We start from the raw sequence: 18,530 nt of genomic DNA, 5'->3' as shown, positions 1-18,530 counted from the left end.
TCTGTGTTGTGGAGGTAAGGTGACGGCGTACGTTGGTGAGGACGCCGTCTCCCTTCTCACTGACGCAGCCCTGGAGACTGAAGGTCAGGTCGTGGCAGCTGACCACGATGCGACGGCCGAAACGCTCCTCGAACGGCTTCACGTCGGGCTCGATGCCTGAGAAGTCCAGCCTCTGGATACCAGACAGGAGAGGAGGGAAGAGAGAAGTGGGAGTCAACAAGCACAACAAAAAAGGAGAGGAACAGGATAAACAAGGAGATGAGTTTAGAGGAGGAACGGAATAGTCCAGAGGAGGGGAAGAGGATGAGGGAGAAGGAAATGAAATGAATGATGGAAAAGGGGAGGAGAGAACAAAATGTTTGAATCAATACTGAAATAAATAAATCATAGGGCAACAAAGCATCCAGAGAGGCACCTTCTGTACCTGCGTCTCAGGATCCAGAGAGAAAAGCTTTTGTCTGCCTTCGTTCCTGTTCATTTTATTGAGCTGGTCTGTTTCCCTCGCGTACTGCAGAGAGACACAGAAAGAGAGTGAGAAAAATTAGCAATTAGAAAAAATAGTTATAAATGTCCTCCATACAGTAAAAAGTATCTGTGAAAGTATAAGTAAGTCTATAACAATAACTCAAAGGGTTTCAGAGAAATAGAACAATGGAAATGTTCAGTGTTCAATTTCAAAACAAACTTTGCCAACATGTGGTAGTTTACAGTAAAATGCACCTAGACAAACCTAGACAGTTGCCCTCTAGTATTTTCTCTGCCAGTGCACCAACACAAATAGTCGGCAGACAGAAAGAGAGACAAACAGTCCCACAGACCCAGACAGAGAGAGAGAGAGAGAGAGAGAGAGAGAGAGATAGAGAGAGAGAGAGAGAGAGAGAGAGAGAGAGAGAGAAAGAAGGAGATCTAATGGAGACAAACAAAGCAAAAAAACCCTCGGGTCGCAGTGAGAGCCCCGTTCCTCCCCTTTCCCCCTCTTCTCCTCCCCTTCTTTCTCCTCGCAGCGTCCCGCCTGTGGACGAACTCAAGTGGTGTTTTACACGGAGAGGGAAAAGCGGTGCTGGAGTGGCCCAGAGCAAACAGACTGAAACGGCGGCAGAGCACAGAGGGCTTTGTTGTCTGCACGTAGCTCCGGGTTTATAGACGCATTAAAGCAGCGTGGCCTCTGTGGGATAAACACTGCTGTTCTCAGGGTTAGACAGCTGACTGGAATACGGAGACTCAGACAAAAGAGCTGCTCTTTTAGGGCTCTTCCAAACAACATTATTATCTTTTATAATACTGTAATTTAGAATAAATCATGTCAGCATTTAAAAAAACAATAGATTATAAATGCTGCCTGGTGAGAAAGCTCAGGATAATTAACTCTAGATCCCAGAATGAAAGCAGAGATAAATACAGGAAGTTTCATTATCTCATTATCCTTAGAATGTTTTGTTAGGTGCATGAAGGAAATTTAATTACCTTATTATATTTTGCATAAACTGTGTAGTGAGAGGAATAGCACTGAAACAGGATATCCTATAAATACTATTAAACCTGTCCACCATGTGTGCAGACAACTACCATGTCAGTCTGTCTTTGTTGAAAATCTGAAAATCAGCCGTATATCTAGGTCTATACCTATCAATAACTCAGTCAATCAATCAATCAATCAATTAATCATCCATCCATCCTAGAGTCCAACAATGACTTGTTCAGTTTATGTGGTACCTTCATAAGTTCAGGGTGCAAGCTCCTCCCCAGGCTCTCCATCAGGCTCTCCCCTTTACCCTGGCTGGTAGTGTCCTCATCTGATTGGACAGGAGACATGTCAGTCACAAGGCACACAGCACTATGACACAGTACAACAACTAACATCCAATGATCGCACGTGAATGCAGGAGATATGTATGTATATGCAAAAAAAACAACCTCTGAGACAATACTGAGCTGTTGCAAATCAATCATAATAAAGAAACTGCACTTAAAGTAAAGGTTACATTTAAATGCTATCACAACGTTTGGGCCCTTTTTGTCTGTCTGCAAAATTCTGTCTCCCGTTTGGCCAAAGCGATATCTCATAGAGCACTGGGAGGCATTTCCTTAATCTATTGGCCAAATCTGAAAGAAGCCTTTCCCTATTCTGCTGACTCCCTACGCTATTGTGCAGGGGGTGACAGACAGACGGGCCAAGTGAACTCCAACGGCCCCTCCGCCTTCCTGGAAGACCTCCAAATCTCTCATCAGCATCTTGGAGATTTGCGACCGAGCTAGGCCTATTTGGTTTCAGCGGAATATTCTGCAGATGGTATATTATTATAGGAAAAATGGAGGGCCCATTGGTTTTGAGATGCTGGCAGCGGGACACGCGCAAATTCTATGAAAATCGCTGGCATTCTTCCACAGCGCGGGACAAGCAACGAGTTCAACAATTTACCACAACTTCCCCCCCTGAAGTAACCAGCAATCCAAAAGAATGTGGGAGGGGAACTAAAAGCCAATTAGCTGTTATAGAAAAACAGGCCAAAACATTCTTCAGATTCTTATTTGCTATTTCAGCATCCTGAGCTTTGAGATAAATGTACCTGTACAGCTGAACGTCTTTGGGTAGAATTTACAGTTGACAGGCAAGAATATGATTGCTGGCTTCCATATTGGCTGTAACTGTAGGTATGTAGGGTTAAGCCTATATATCACAGTAACATGACAGCCATTAAAAAGCCATAGCATGGGGATCAGACCTAAGCTAAGGGGATCCACTGCCAAGGACATGGATTACTGTAAACCTGGCTGCCATCACTAAAGGCTGAGAGGTTAAGCCTAAACACGCTAAGTGACGACATATTTTCATAGCAAAACGGACCGTGCCGGCACAGTAACTTTTAAATAAGCATGTAATAGGCCTGATTTAATGATGATCACATGCGATGTGTATGTCTGAGTGTCCGTATATCTCACCCAGGACACAGTCCAGCGAGTCCCCACCGTTCCTCCTGTCCTGACCGGCCTCGCTGCTGCTCTGCAGAGCCTGCTTCAGGGTGAGCACCCACTCCTCCATCTCCGCCTCGCTGTCTGCAGCCAGGAAGTGGCTGTAGCGCTCCTGCATCTTCAGCTCGAAGCCATTCCGCCGCATCTTAGGGCACTGAGGAGGGAAGGATGATTTTATGATGACAATTAAAACTAACAACGGATCTAATAGCGCATCTAATTTTTCTGGTCATAAAAGGAGTGCCATGCTCCCTCACAGCAGGGTTTGGGGCAACGGGATTTTCCCTACAGATTAAACTGATAAGACGCCCACCTACATGATTTTTTCTCCAAACACCAGGAAAAATACTTTTCCTGGTGTTTACCTTTTCCTTGCACAGGGCTCCTGAATGGATTAAAATAGACTTACAGGCCTTGTTGTGTGTGGCCTTAGAGAGGGCCTGTTACCTGAGTTGCCAGTTTTATCTAAAGCTCACCAGGGAAAGCCAGGGAAATATTTAGGGCCCTACAGCTGTGACCCTTGACCTTGTTGCTACTGGCTGCTTGTAATGTTGGTGGTCCAGGAAGTTTAGCTCGTTCTGCTGTTGCACACATTGTAAGTCCCTCTGGATAAGAGCTAAATGACTAAAAAGGAAATGTAAAAAAATGTAAAAATCCTGATCAGCAGTGTGGTACAGTGATACACTGATGATTCAGCTTCTCCAGTTAAACAGCTCCCTGAACTATTAAGTCCTTCAAACATGATCTGCTTTTAAAACTAAAAGCTCTAGTGCTACAGGTACAACACCTGCTCTGCATGCCAAACAGACCGCACTCTCCTGGCTCTCACATCACACCCACCAGCCAGAATGACTCTCTCCACTCCAGTCTGCCCATTCATCTCCTGTGTGCATTCATCGACGTGAAAGCTCCTTGGCAGCCTGGCCAGTCGGTCCAGACCTGACTGAGGTGCCACGCTGTGCCAAGAGCCGCCGGCGGCCACTCGCAAATCTGCTAGAGCCGGACTGTGTCTTTTTCTGCCCACGTCAATGGAATGCAGTAAATCTGTCCAGTCAAAAGCGGCTAAAAGTCTCTGGAGCGTGGCGGAAATGGCGAGACTAGGAAACACACTGACTTTCACGAGGGTGGGGAGTCGTGCCAAGAACTGACACAGTGGGAAGTGCACCAAATGAGTTCCATTCAACTAGAAAAGCATGGCAAGTTGATAACGTTTTTCAATTTACTGTTTTGCTTGTACTTTATATGATCCAAGTCTATCTTTCATTCCACATAAGTTCAACCCTTTTTGTGCTGTGTAACCTTGTTGTTTATCATGCTTTTATTACGCCTTTGTGTTGCGTAACAAGGCTGATTGTGGTAGCAGCCGTCTTTGCGTCCTGTCTGAGATCTCAGAAAAATGAATTCCATTTGCAATGAATATCACTTTGGAGCAGGAAGGGAGACAACACTGGCTTGTCTGCAGTCTACCACTGACCAAACAATAAGATGCCCTTGTGCAAATCCCAGTCTGTGTGAGGCCAGTATCCAGCTTGACAAGCGCGTGACAATTTGAGTGCAACCCAACCGTTTCATTACAAACCCAAACTACACTTAAGCGATAAAAGCTTTTTGTGAGGCCGAACCCAACTAGCCTGAAAACCCAAACCGAGTCCAGACAAGCGGGTCCAATGGCATTTTCAAGTATAAATGTGAAGTTTTGACAGGGCTGCCCAATTATTGACAAAAAAATCATATTGAGATTTTTGCTGAGTTGTTGGTGGAAAACGTAGACACATTTTCAAGCACATAGAAAATGTTGTGGGGGAGGGAAAATTATACGAATGCTGGACCTGTGTGTTTTTGATATTTCTTTGATTTACTCGAGGCCAGCGTACCTGAATGACATCTATGCAGGAGTCCAGGTAGATGGATCCTTTGGTGTCCTTGCAGTTCTTCTCGTCCTTGTAGGAGTTGAGGATGTAGGAGCCGTCGGGGAGCTGGGACAGGTAGAAGTACCTCCTTTTGAACACCTGCGTGTCACAGCGATGGAGAGGGAGTCATGAGGGTTCATATCTAACCGCTCATCTTAGGACAGAAAAACCTGAAATGTGGCTTCTGAGCCCATCGGTTATTGCGTGCACTTCTGTTGCTCTGCTAAGTTGATTTAAACACCTAAACGAATGGAACAGGCTGCAGAGCTGTGCTATTTACAACACCTCTTAAACTCATTTTTATAGAGTTGCTTTTATGTAACATCTTATTGTTTTTGACCTCCTTTTCACCGTTTACTTTTATGCTCCTTGCCTTGCTTATATATTTATTACCTAGTTTTCATTTGAAAAGGGCAATATAAATAAATATTAGTAGTAGTAGCTGATGTTAGTGTGGCTGTAGTCAATGATGCAAACATTTTTGATTATAATGCAAAATACAAAAAAGGATAAAGTGGTGTGTGGTGGTATGGTGCATAACACATGCACACTTAGTTGTGGTCTATGCCTATGTGTTGTTGCTGTTGCTGTTGTTGTTGATGTATTTGTTGTTGTCATGTTTTATGTAGAACAGAGAGGAGGTCTGGTGGTGACTCACCCTCATGGAGACAGACAGGCTGCTGTTGATGTTGGCTTTCTGTAGCCAGCCCTGCTTCATGATGCCTCCCCTCTGGGAACACAGCGACGATGTGTCCTGACAGACGCACACAAACACACACACACACGCACACACGCACACATAAGCATACAGACACAAGCAGATACACTTGACACTGTAAATCAGTCGAAACAGACGATATAATGCATGCTAATCTAAGATCTAAGTATATATAGTGTAAACAAAAGATACACAACACTGCATGCATGTATTAAACACAGCATTATTCAAATGTCAACAGCTTAATGTTATTGACACTGTTTACAATACTGGCGTACATGTAAGAAGCATCATTTAAGATTTACTGACAAGTAGTCGGTGGCAAGGAATGTTCACTGATCACAGTTATATAAACAGACAATTCAGTGGGAAATCCCATCATGTCTAATCACACGTTGTCCAGCCAATTTACTTTATAAGCCAGAGAATTTCCATGGTTTCCCATAAAGGGGTCATGATGAATGAACCTCTTTTCCTTTCAGTCCAGCCTTTCCATCTCCACTGCAGTGGGAGAGAAAGCCATCATGGGACCGTTCATCAGCACCACGGAAAACGCAGACATTCATCACAAGGGAATGGCCTCTCAATGAGCACTCACACACACACACACACTCACACACACACTCAGGGAATATGCATCCGGCCACACAAGGGAATTCACAGTACAAGGAGGCATAATCCACTTAGGCAACGCCATGAACACGCCACATTGTTATGAAACATACAATGACATTGCGTAGAAGGGGTGGGATGGGTAAAGGTGTGTGTGTGTGTGTGTATCTACTGGACACAAGCACACACACACACACAGCCCTAATCACATTGAAGTGGCACTCTGTCCTCTGCACTCGTCTATGCGTCCCGCTCTCCCCAGCTTTGTCCTGTAATCTAATTGGCTGGCTGCTCTCCTCCCTCATCTCGCTCAACTGTCCATCTTTCCCTTCTCTACAAATGGCCCTCACACACACACACAGCGATTGACAGAAGCCGCCCACCACACACACACGCCTCACTACACCCTACCTCAAACCTTGAATGGTACTTTACATCACCACCTATCTTCCATCGTACTTATTATTGATTAATTGTTGTGGTTATTCAGGGATGGGGGAGGATATAAAGGTCTTATAAAAGCATGTAGCCTACCCTCAGATAGAAGGAATGGGTGGAACTATCATTTATATGTGTGTGTGTGGGGGTGCGTTCTTAAATGTGCTTGCACTAGCAATACTGGTCCGTCTCAGAAAGGACAAGCAATGTAACATTAGCCAGGGCCGTTTTGAGGAGCGATCAGGCCCTCTGCTCTCTGCCTTCCCCATCTCAGCGGCACGGCAGCAGTTATTTTCCTTCAATTACAACCCTTTCTCTGTCTAAGTTTATCCGGCCTGGGGGTAGGGGGAGGAGGGTCGATGAGGGCTATTTATAGGGACTATAAGGCTTCTGGTTTCGCTGCCCGGCACTCAAGTCTCTGTGGGGCCACACTAGCGGATGCACTGAAGGACCCGTGGCATAGGAGTCGTAGTGACTCTTTAAACCACATTTCCCAGTTCAACAAGAAGCCAGCCAAGAAGCGGGCTCTAGCACTGAAACGCATGCAAACGATTGTTTTTTTTCAAAGGCATTTCCTCTTGCTTTCTTCAATAGTGAACAGTCTCTTGAGAGATGTGAGAGAGAAAGCGGGGGTGAAATGCGACATGATTTGCATCAAAAGGTTTCTCCTGATGCTCAATAGCACCCAAATTCCACGCTGATTGATTTGATGCGGTCTTCCTAATAAATCCAAATAGCGTCTTATCTCCATGATTCAAAAGATTAAAAGGATCATTTATTTCCAAGCATGCTTGACAGCACCTCACTTAGAGCCGTATATGCATGGTACAAACCGTCCATAAAGGACGCGGCGAGTCAATAGCAGACCACTCATCCTCCGTGCAATAATCAATGTCTCTGATCTAACAGCCTTAAGGCCCCTCCACTCACCTCGTCTTTGGCGTCTTCATCGATCTCGAACACGTGAGCCGGCAGCTTGTCTGTCTTCAGGCCCTTGCTGTGAAAATACAGTGGGAGAGGGTCGTTGTGTGTCAGCAGGTCTTCAATAAATCAGACCCCCCCCTACTGTACTTCCCCTCTGGCCAGTCCTGCTTTCTCTCTGTGATGTCTGGGATGTACAGTGTCTTTTCTTTTGGTAGAGCATGAGACAAATTACTCCCTGATCTATGTAATGCAAGTCTTGTACTGTCTCCTCTGCGCTATGTGAGAGAGTAACTGTATGAACTTGTATTGTGGGGCTCGTTAGTGCTGTGCCACCTTGTCAGTTGTTGCATTTTAAGTTTTTCCTCTGTAATTTTATGCTGGAGTGGTGCTTGGGGCCTATTTTTGTTCCACATCTGCCTCTGTTTCGGTCCCAGCTATGGTTCAAGTGCAGGTTGCAGTGCTAAAAACAATTTCCTTAGGATACTTTATCATCATCGAGATACGAGTTCGAAACATCTGGACTGCACCTGTTAGAGGGAAATTTGTCTATACTGATGTTTTAATTTGTATGTACTATTTCTTCTGCTGTGATGGAGCACCAGTGCTGAATGAATACAGAGAAAACTGATTTGTTACATGCTGTCACGCAACAGGCCCATGTGTCTAGAGCAAATCCCTTGTACATGTTACATAGTTGACAATAAAGTGATTCCGATGTTATTTTGCACACAGTTCAAATCCTAAACTCTAAATCTTCCACATATCCATTCTGCATTTCCATTTTATTTCCATCAAAGTCTTTCCGTCTTCCTTACCTTGGCAGCATGCGGAAATCGCTCGAGTAAGCCTCATATTTGTAGTTGATTACGTGCCAGTCGGTGTTGTACATCTTGATGCACTGCCAAACAGGTCAACACAGAGAGCTGGATTAGGAGCTACACACTCAGCAGACACACTCAAATATAACATGCACGCCATGCCAGGAAAGTGACCTAACCGTGCGAGCACACAGTTCTTTCCTTTTGCTGTGACTCATGGAGAAGGATGGTGTGCTTGGTTCCCTATTTTGGGTTGTGCTGTGAGAGCGGAGACACAAACGTCCAGATCCTCTTTGCCTATGCCATGACTTTTAGTTACTGTTATTTATGACGGTTTACTTTTTATTCAGTGTAAAACTGTGAGCAGAAATTCTCAATAAAGTCAAGTCGTGAATTGAATGCATCTTTGTTCAATAGATGCTGAGTAAGCCTGGATGTGTGTTTGTTTTATGAAAGCCCTATGACAGTTGTTTCCATGCCATATCATGGTCATGAGAGCTGGCTAAGGAACACAGGTTTAGAGCCTGGCTGTATGTGAGTACATTCACACCCTGCCAGAAAAGTCATTTCACAACTGTGATTTTCATTGCTATTTCAACATATCATCAGCACACAGTGTTTACTACCGGCTTGCATGCCCGTTGTTTCTTTATGAGCTTCAAGTGGATACTTTTAGGTGAATGTCATGATGCCTGACAAAAAATCATCTTTCCTGTCAGTGAGCACTTTCATTTGTGATTTTTATTCATCTTGTTCAAATAGAAGTGAATGAAATAAAAGTATTTGCTACATAAATGATGTGATTTCTTTGATGTTATCTACATTTTTACTATATGAGTATATAGGGTAACACGATATTTCAATACCTGTGCACTAACTATCATGGTTTACAGCACTTTTACTACAAAATCATGTCTGTTCTTTGTTGATCTTTGTTCTTTATTGATCAGTAACTAAATAATAAAACCAAGTAAGTGTTGCATTATTGTGAAAATGTAACTTTACCTGTGAATCTTCACACCTCCACACCCACAATTTCCTTTTTATATTCAGAAGAAAGAACTAAACGTCACTGCCACACATGTGCTGTGGGACGCCACGTCAAGAACCTGAGCCAAGCCATACAGATGTGACCGTTGGGTTATAGTACCTCTTTGGCAAACAGACTCCTGGCCTCCCGCTCAGCGTTCTGGGGCACAGAGGGAACCACGGTCCTCCTCTGCCGGGAGATCTGGGACTCCTGCGTGTATATATGCACACACACAGTAAGACACACACACACAGAAACAAATACAAACACACACTCATAAAGTGTGTCATCATACTGTGGCATTGCAACTAACCGCAAGCAATAAATGGGAGAAAGCTGAGAGTCAGGAGACAGGGAGAGAGAGTGAGAGAGAAAGCCTGGGAGAAAATTGGAGGCACAGATACAAAGAAACCGATGAATGGCAACAGATTCTCTCAGGATGGGAAAAAACTAGACATGGAGCGAGCCATGCCTCTAAACCAAACCACATGTGTTTGAAGCAGCACCAATAAATACAGAGCTGAGGTACGAGGCTGCTTTGTATCTGACTGGTTAGGCCACTCGGATTGACCCATAAATAATTTGGCCCGTGTAAATTGGTGTGCTGAAGCTGAATGGTGATTTATGATGGGAAACTTCCTATAGAAAGTGAAATCTTACAGCTCTTAGTACCCCTTCACCTCAGACAGTTTTACAAGAGAGAACCTGCTGATTTGGCTGTTTACTGCAAAGCACTGAGCACAGCTCTTCCTGATCTCTTAGGAATAAACTCTTGTATTGCACCTACACATCGCAGGCTGTGGCTGCATCCAATGATGCAAGAGAAACATGCCATTTCTTGCATAGTATAAGTAGAGGAGTGGGCATCCAATATTGACTCATAAGCTGAATAAACAGTGCTTCTGTTTTGCAAGGAACAGGAGTAGCCTTTATAATACCCGCAGGGGAATTTAGGGTTTGAAGGAGGTTTTAAAATTCCACATACAGTCAGATACTGCTGTAAATAAGGCCATGTTCATGTTTGGCCTTAAATATATTAGGTCAAGTGTTTCCTTTCTGTGCGTTTAGCTGGGGACGCCCTACAGAGCTGGAAAATTGTCCCCACAGGTAGAAAAATGCAAATACAGCGAAAATTCTGTCAAAAATCATCTGCCCTTATTGCTCAGCCAGCCAGAGAGGATAACAATTACAACTGCAAATATAGCCGCAGGCAGCAATGACGGGGTCCTAGCACCTGGTGACCTCTGGGTTAAATGTGAGATATAGACACCAAATATTGCACATTTCCTCAGAGTAGATATGTGCACAAGTGTACCAGATTCAGTGAAGATAGCACAAAGCAATCATGGGTTATGGCTCATTTTGTCAAATATGTGCTATGGCATGAAATTGATTGGCATATTGCGGCCAAACGATATGGAGTACCAAATATCTTTTAATATTTTTTAATCATGGGAGTCCAGAGATGATGCATACCAAATTTGGAGTAGATTGGTTCAACGGTGTAGGAGGAGTTCGCAAAAATAGGTTTTTGAGAACATTCAAAATGGTGGAAAGTCTAATATGGCGGCAATGAATATGAATATGATGTGGCTTCACCTAAGGAATACAGGAAAAAAAGAATTTTGTTTCTATGATTTATAGTTACTGAATTATGAGCATTTAAAATGTAAAATGTTGCTGTAGCGCCCCCTATGGGCAAAATGACAGGAAATTCTGGTTTGTATCTCAGAGTAGACATCTGCACAAGTGTACAAAATTTTCGTGAAGGTAGCACAATGCACTCTAACCCCGCCCACAACCTCTGACTAAACTTTGGAAGCTAATTATATCAGAACGGTATGGAATATCAAATATCTTTTAATGTTTTTTAATCATGGGAGTCCAGAGATGATGCATGGCAAATTTGGAGATGATTGCCTCAACGGTCTAGGAGGAGTTTGCAAAAATAGGTTTTTGAGAAAATTCAAAATGGCGGAAAATCTAGTAGACGGAAATGGGCGTGGCCTATATGGAAAGATGCGAATTTTGATTCTATGACTCACGGTTCAGAAGTTATGGACCAAAACGTGAAGTAGGCTGTTATAGCGCCACCATCAGGTAGATTGGTGTAATTTTTGTTTCCTGAGTAGTGGGTGAGATTTCCAACCTATGTGGAAAGTTTGGCTGCTGTGGGGCGTATGGTTTCTGAGATCCAGATACTTTTAGGGCACGGGAAGAATAATAATAATAATCTGAACAAAAACAATAGGGTTCCCAGCACTACATGCTAGGACCCCTAATTAAAGTTCAATACCTACTGGAACAAACCTGAGTCTCAGAACCAAAATTACCCCCATAGGAAATCAAGCAAGCTCTGGTTATGTCAGACTGCTGTGTACAGTGCATGACTCCCTGGCTTAAGGCTTTATGTTCAGGAGGGAAGCATCTTGGTTGAGAGCCGGTCCCAGAGGACTAAGCAGTGAGGGGGTGGGATGGGGGGGGTAAGGGGGTAGGGGGGGCTCACCGAGACATCGTCGACGGGGCAGAGCAGCAGGTCTCGGTGGGGGTCACTGTGGATCTGGGCCTTTCTCTGAAACACCACCGCCTCATAGTCCAACGGCTCAATGATCTTCGGCTGCTCCTGGAGGGGAAATGGAGAAAATATACAGTGATGAGCAGGGCAATTTAAACACAGAGCATTTTTCATCTGGGTCAGCCTGGGTCACGCTAAAAAAAAAGGCAGACAAGTGGGAAGTGTGTGAAAGCTGCATAGGCTAAACATATTTTGGCATTCATTGCTTCCCCTCATTATATTGTCAATAGATTGTCTCCATTTATTCTCTCACTCTCTCTCTGTCTGTCTCAGTTTAAGGATGTTGTACAAAGGCACAGTGTGTTGTGACTTTGCTCTAACCATCGGAGCGTTGGATCATTTCAGACACTGAGACTGAAAAACATAACCTTCTTCACTTAATCTGCTGTGCTTCAATAGAGCTTTGTAATGGTGGTAGGCCTGTTAAGCCTGAATAGGTTTCCAGTACACAGGCAAGCAGGGCTAGCCAGGCCTTAAGCACTAGCTAAGTCACTCAATTTCCCCCAAATATGGTTTCGTTGATTCTTATTCCATCTTATTGCTGACAGTGATGACGCATCAGCTGCCCAACGGTTTCAAACAAACAGTGCTGCTTTTTGATCCCATGTTATAATAATTCTGACTTTGCCCTGGCGAGCCCTGCTTGGCCGCTCAGGAGTAGTTTATAAGCGCTCACCCTCCACTAGGTTTCACCGCCCATGCCAAACAAAAGAGCCACAAGAGATCAGAGAGACAGCCGCAAAGTTCAGAGGACTGTCACAGCGCAGGGAAACAGTGGCTCAGAGGACGGTGGGAGGAAGGGAAAAAAAAAGCCAAGAGATGACTGAGGGGAAACAGCTGAGAACAGATCCAGAGACAGAAAGAGAGAGAGAGGGGAAGATGTGACAAAGCAGCAGCGAAATGGGTAAAACATGACGGTGGCTGATAGAAATATCAGTGTGGCTGAACAGCTGGGGGAAAACTCTGCAGCGAAGAGCACAACATAAACTCAGCGGTCTCCAGGGAGGCTCAGGGAGGTGGTTATATGTTGTATAGCCCAAGAAGAACATAAATGACTGGATATTGCAGGTTTTGAAAGTTCAAGTATTTCATCCACCTTTCACCTTCAGCTCGTTGGTCCTCATAGCTAGGTGCAGTCAAAGAAAGCACATCTGTTTGAATGAGGCACATGTAGATCATGGAACAAAACAAAAGATAGAAAAGATAACTGCTCCATGACGACTCTAGCTCAACATCACACTAACTTCCTGTTTTGAGTTTCATAGAGAAGTGGATGATTTGACATCTTATTATCTCTGAAACGGGCCCACAGGCTAACCTAGCCCTCCACAACTAGGTCAAGACGTGATCACAAGTATAAAGCTAAACCACTTGGAAAGGTTCAGAATTAATTCCCAGAAAGTGCAACTTTAAGCTCACGCTAAGCGGTGAAGATGGTGATGAATAGCTTAGCCAAATAAGCCTTGGCTAAGCTACACGAAGCTACTGGGCCTCAAGCTGAAGGAAATCAGACTGTATGGGAATTTGATCAGCTTCCGTGCCACAATACTGAGCCGCTGCCAATGTGTCTGTAGGCAACAGTTGTGGACCAGACTAACTACTAACTGCTGCTTAGTGAACAAGGACAGTGGGGAGAAGGACTCAAGGGAGAGAGAAAACCCTGATGAGGCCTCCAGCCCCCCGGCAGAGGTTCAACACACAGCTGTGAGTGTGTATGTGTGAGCAATGTTCCACCTGGTACTCATTCATAATTCCATTAAAAGAGTGCAGTGCGCAGCTGAGATGCAGGACTTTGTTCTCCTGCTGTACCAGTGACTGAGGGGGCAGAGGTGATAAGCACACAAATTCATTACTCAAGTAAAAGTGCAAATACTCATCTAAAAATATACTTTAGCAAAAGTTGAAGTACCATTTCAAATCCTTTACTCAAGTCAATGTATAAAAGTACATGGTCTTACATTTACTTAAAGTATAAAAGTAAATGTAGTCCTCTAAAAAAGGCATTTCTAATGTTGTAAACTGGTTCTCTGTTGAGTGTTCCTCTGAATCACAGATGAGAAAGAGTCTGCACCTCAAATCACTAACGTTAATTCTAGCACAGCTGAATTCACCAACGTTAATTCTCTGCTCTCATATTGGTTCTCTCTTCTTCATGTTGCTTCTCTCTCTGTCCCTTTCCCTCCTTTGTGGTGGCGTCACTTTGGTGTACAAGCAGCCAATCACATTTGGCACTTGATCAGCTGCTTCCGGGATGGAAGCCGTCTGATGCGAAAAAAAAGTCAGTTGATCATTTCCTGAGAGTCTGTTTTGACAATGTAGTGAGTAAAAAGTATAGTTTTTTTTTTTAAATGTAGTGAGTAAAAGTGACAGAAAAACTATGTAGAGATACTTGAAAATCGTATTCAAGTACAGTAATAAAGTATTCTTAATTTGTTACTTTCCATCTCTGCTGAGGGGGCAGAGAGAGAGAGAGAGAGAGAGAGAGACAGAGACAGAGAGAGAGAGGAGGTACTAAAAGTTGTAGTTCAGCTGTTGCCTGTTTCCTGCTGCTCGCTGCTCTCCCCTCCCATCTTCTGCCTTCCCTCCAAAACTATCACTGACTACGTCTACATGCGCACACACAGTATTCTGGATACTGGCTCATATCCCTCTTCAGGTCTTTTTCGGGATGAGCTGTTAAATGTGCACCTTTAATAACCCTCTCTCAAATATCCCTGTATCCAAGCACAAACAAATAAAGGGAATTTCTCTTTATGTGTTCTCCAGCCAATGACTTGGCTTGTGAAGTAAGCTAGTTACAAAAGGAACTTCAGAACTAACCACTAACCTAAATAACACCCTAATGATATTCTGACTGAGGTGATTGAAAGTGACACTGACTGTTTCACAGAGTCATGCAGCATCACTGTAAAGACCTAACTCGTATTGTATTACTTTCTTATTACTAACAATAGACGTACTGCTTTATGGACAACCAGCAGCAGCAGCAGTAGCACCAACACCCACACAACACAACAACAGGGTGAGGCTACAGGTCTGCTTAACGCATTACCCTTGGCTGAGGGTGGGCGCTGCACCCGGAGTAGCGGCTCTGCTTCCTGTCATGTGCAACAAGCTGAACCGCAGCGCCACAAGTCAGAGGCGACCGTTCCGTTCAGCAGCGCACAGAGGCTCCACTGCAAGCGCTGATCATGTTACAGAGAGAGAGAGGGGAGGGGGGAGAAAGTAAAAAGAGAGGGGAAGAGAGTTCTGCTTTTGAAACAGAAGCTGCAGAATCACAAGCAAGGCGGGCACACTGATTGAGAAAGAGAGAGAGAGAGAGAGAGAGAGAGAGAGAGATGCTTAAAAACTAAAAGGACATGGCCAAACTCTGGGGCGTAGCCATCTATTGCAAGCAAGGCTCCACTTTCTCATCTCGTTTATGTTATAATCTCCCATTGCGTTGCACGCTTTCTCCTCTCAGCTATCAACCTGGCTGGAGAACACTCAAACACCAATCGCTGAACATAAACTCCCAGCATGCCTTGAGGGAGGGGACTAGGACCATGATGATGTGCATTTCCAGATGTCTGTGTCCCATTACAGTTCAGCAGAGGTAAAGGACTCCAGACTCCAGCATAACCATATGGGCTTTATCATGCTGGCTAGGCGGCTTACACATTACGCACAATGGATGAATGAACACACACAACACACACACTGAAATATACATGCAAGTCACACATGCATGGCACACACACATGCACACACGCCAGCAGCTCCACTGTCCCAACCCTGAACCCACTAAGTGTTCCAGTCTGTGTATACTGGCAGAACAGACACTTACCGTCTCACTACCCGAAGTCTCTGCTCACTCCTATTAGCCTCCTATTATTCCCCATATATTCCCAAACTCATAATAACATATTAGCAGAGCTTCTTGTGTTGCATTTCCAAAGTTTTTCATACGGCTAACTAAGAGTATCTTTACTTATACCAGCCTGCAGCCACCACAGATAACCTGAGAACCGGTGGGAAACACATCTTGACTAAACTAAATCCTTTAGTATATTTATGAAAGCTATAACGCTAAAAGTGGTGCTACAATTAAAGGTCAAAACTTTTAACACAAATGTGATATCTCATATTTTGATGAAACTTGGGAGGGATGATGCATTTTCAGTCACTGATTGGCCTGATGGGGATGCTACAATTAAAAGTCAAAATTTCAAACTTTGAAAGGCCATAACTTCTACACCATCAGCACAATTTTGATGAAACTTGGAGGGGTGATGTATCTTGTTTCTGATTGGCCGAAGGGGGATTGGTGCACCAATGCACGTGAACTGAACCTAGAGAAAACGTCTGTGTTCTGCAATGCCAGCTGTTGCACTTCCGCAAAATTTGACTCAACTTTGTGCCTGGGAACACAGCGGCTCAAGGCAGGCAGACTACAGCAGAGCTTGCCTGTATCTCCATTGAACAGACTAACAAAGGACAAGCAGTGGGGAAGCAGAGAGAGAGCAGAGAGAGCAGGGGGGATGGAAAGACAGGACAACTGGACACACTGATATAGAAACCAGAAGACAAGACTGAACACACACATACACACACACAGGAAGCACGGTCACAGCATGCCTGAGGGAATCCCCATGTGAGAGGAACGCGGGCCATGCGACCTCCACAAAACAGCGCTTGTTCTCAGTTAGCAAGTCAACCATTACTCCAAGGATTAGTGGGCAAAAACCACTACTCAAAAACATACACCCAGGCACACACACACACTCCAACCTGTGTGTTGCATGAATCAGGACCTTATCACAAGATTGTTACGGTGGAGTCCTCTTTGCGTCACACTCTTGAAGATGATCATCATAAGACTATAAGGCCAGTACAGTCCATTGGGAACAAGAGTTTATCTCCAAACAAGTCAACCAGCTCCTCTGGAATTTGCTTTGGGTTTAAACTATGTCATTATCACATTATGAGGAAGTGGATGAGCGACCAGATGATCTTAGTTATAACAAAGAGAACTGCCAGTAGCAGATATCAGTAGGCAAGAGTCAATCTGCACTGACATCACTGGAAGTCAAGGATAGAGGCATGCCTTTCACACACATCAAAATGATTTCACACACACGCACACACACACACACAGAAATGCTTTATCAGCATGATCCTAAATGCTATTCATCTCAAGCCACTGAGCCTAATCCCCCATTATTACAGGCTGTTCCAGCCAATATCAGCCAAAAGCATGCCTATTCCTAACAAAAGAGAAAAAAAAGACTGAGACACAAAAATCTTCTGGTTTGCACACTCTTCATTATCAATACTCATCAATTTTGAAGACGCGCGTGAACTGACATCCATTGCACGTTATGGCCATTTCCAGCAAAAAAAAAAAAGAAAAAGAAAAAAGAAAAAGAGGCACACTGCTCCAACAAGGCAAGGACAGGGAAGCCATGCTGCAGCTGTCCAACTGGCACAGCTCCTCATTCTCCAGCACACAAAAGGAGCCGCAGAAGACTGGAAAACCATGTGTTCCTGTGGACAATGTCACACTATTTGTAATGCTGGCAATTTTGAAAACGAGGCCACCATAGGGAGTCGGTTTAGCGGCTTATAATCACTTCAGAATAAGCTGTCTTCTCGCAATACGCTGTATGAATTTGCCAAGGTAAAATTGATTCAGTGCAGTCAGCTGGAGACGTAGGAAGCTTGACAGTATAGTGGGACAAGCGCCCTCAATGAAAACTGGACACAATTTTGTTGTAGTAAACAGGCAGGTTTTGAAGAGCGCGGGGACATAAATCAAAGTGAACGTTAGCTATTTAGAAAATGGGGATACGGAAAAGCTCTCCACAAAGAGGGGGCGGGGTGCGGGGGTCTCCCCAATAAGCTCCCGTAGGTTAGCGGTAGTTAGCAGGCTAACCAGTTAGTGACACCATCAGGCTTCCGTTAGCTGGTACGACCGTTAGTCCACAATCAAAGCTCTGCTCACCACAACCACCGAGGTCCTCACAGCCTCCGAGACGCTTTGCCTGACCTCCGCGGCCGTCCCGGGTTTGCTCAGCCTCTTGGTGAATTTTCGCACCTCGGACATAATTCCCTTCTCGTTAAAATCCACTTCGTGCGTGCCGGTGTGAGTGTGGGCATGCCGCGGTACCGGAGCAGCAGTGCTAGTGACAGCCAGATGCGGGTTGGTTGTCGGAAGACCAGCCAGCGGTTTGCGTAGCGAGGCGGGGCAGAGCTGCTGCTGATGAGAGGCGAGCTGAGAGGATCCAGCAGGCGAGGCGAGACGTCTCACTCCTGCCTACTTCCGTCTTCGGCCTTTTAAAGAGACTACAGACTACACCGAAGATCGTCTAAATTGAGACGATAACCCAGTCATTAGAGAAAAAAAAAAACCTGGCCCACTTATAGGTGTGCCAACATTTGTGTCCCAGTTTAACACATTTGTTTCCCCTGTCAGTGTGTCTTCACCTCTATTTAATGCCAGGGAAGAACATAACAAAATCTTGGTGATTGTTTTGCTATCACTGGCTTTTCAGTA

At 44.5% G+C, this 18,530-nt stretch overlaps 1 protein-coding gene across 1 annotated transcript in view; it reads right to left on the bottom strand.

Moving 5' to 3' along the window:
• The window catches only part of dock11 (dedicator of cytokinesis 11), a 71,122-nt gene extending 53,042 nt beyond the window's left edge, over positions 1 to 18,080 (bottom strand). The window contains exons 1-11 of the mRNA XM_071899125.2: positions 17,979 to 18,080; positions 11,927 to 12,043; positions 9,541 to 9,630; positions 8,388 to 8,470; positions 7,579 to 7,645; positions 5,539 to 5,634; positions 4,845 to 4,979; positions 2,941 to 3,124; positions 1,714 to 1,793; positions 425 to 508; positions 32 to 172 (exon numbers count right to left, since the gene is read on the bottom strand). Of these exons, the coding sequence (XP_071755226.2) occupies positions 32 to 172; positions 425 to 508; positions 1,714 to 1,793; positions 2,941 to 3,124; positions 4,845 to 4,979; positions 5,539 to 5,634; positions 7,579 to 7,645; positions 8,388 to 8,470; positions 9,541 to 9,630; positions 11,927 to 12,043; positions 17,979 to 18,080 (1,179 nt within the window). The remainder of the gene's footprint in view (positions 1 to 31; positions 173 to 424; positions 509 to 1,713; positions 1,794 to 2,940; positions 3,125 to 4,844; positions 4,980 to 5,538; positions 5,635 to 7,578; positions 7,646 to 8,387; positions 8,471 to 9,540; positions 9,631 to 11,926; positions 12,044 to 17,978) is intronic.
• Between the last annotated feature and the right edge of the window lie 450 nt (positions 18,081 to 18,530).

This window comes from Centroberyx gerrardi, chromosome 23 (genome assembly GCF_048128805.1).
Source record: "Centroberyx gerrardi isolate f3 chromosome 23, fCenGer3.hap1.cur.20231027, whole genome shotgun sequence".
NCBI lineage: Eukaryota > Metazoa > Chordata > Actinopteri > Beryciformes > Berycidae > Centroberyx > Centroberyx gerrardi.
This window is presented reverse-complemented; position numbering and strand designations above follow the sequence as displayed.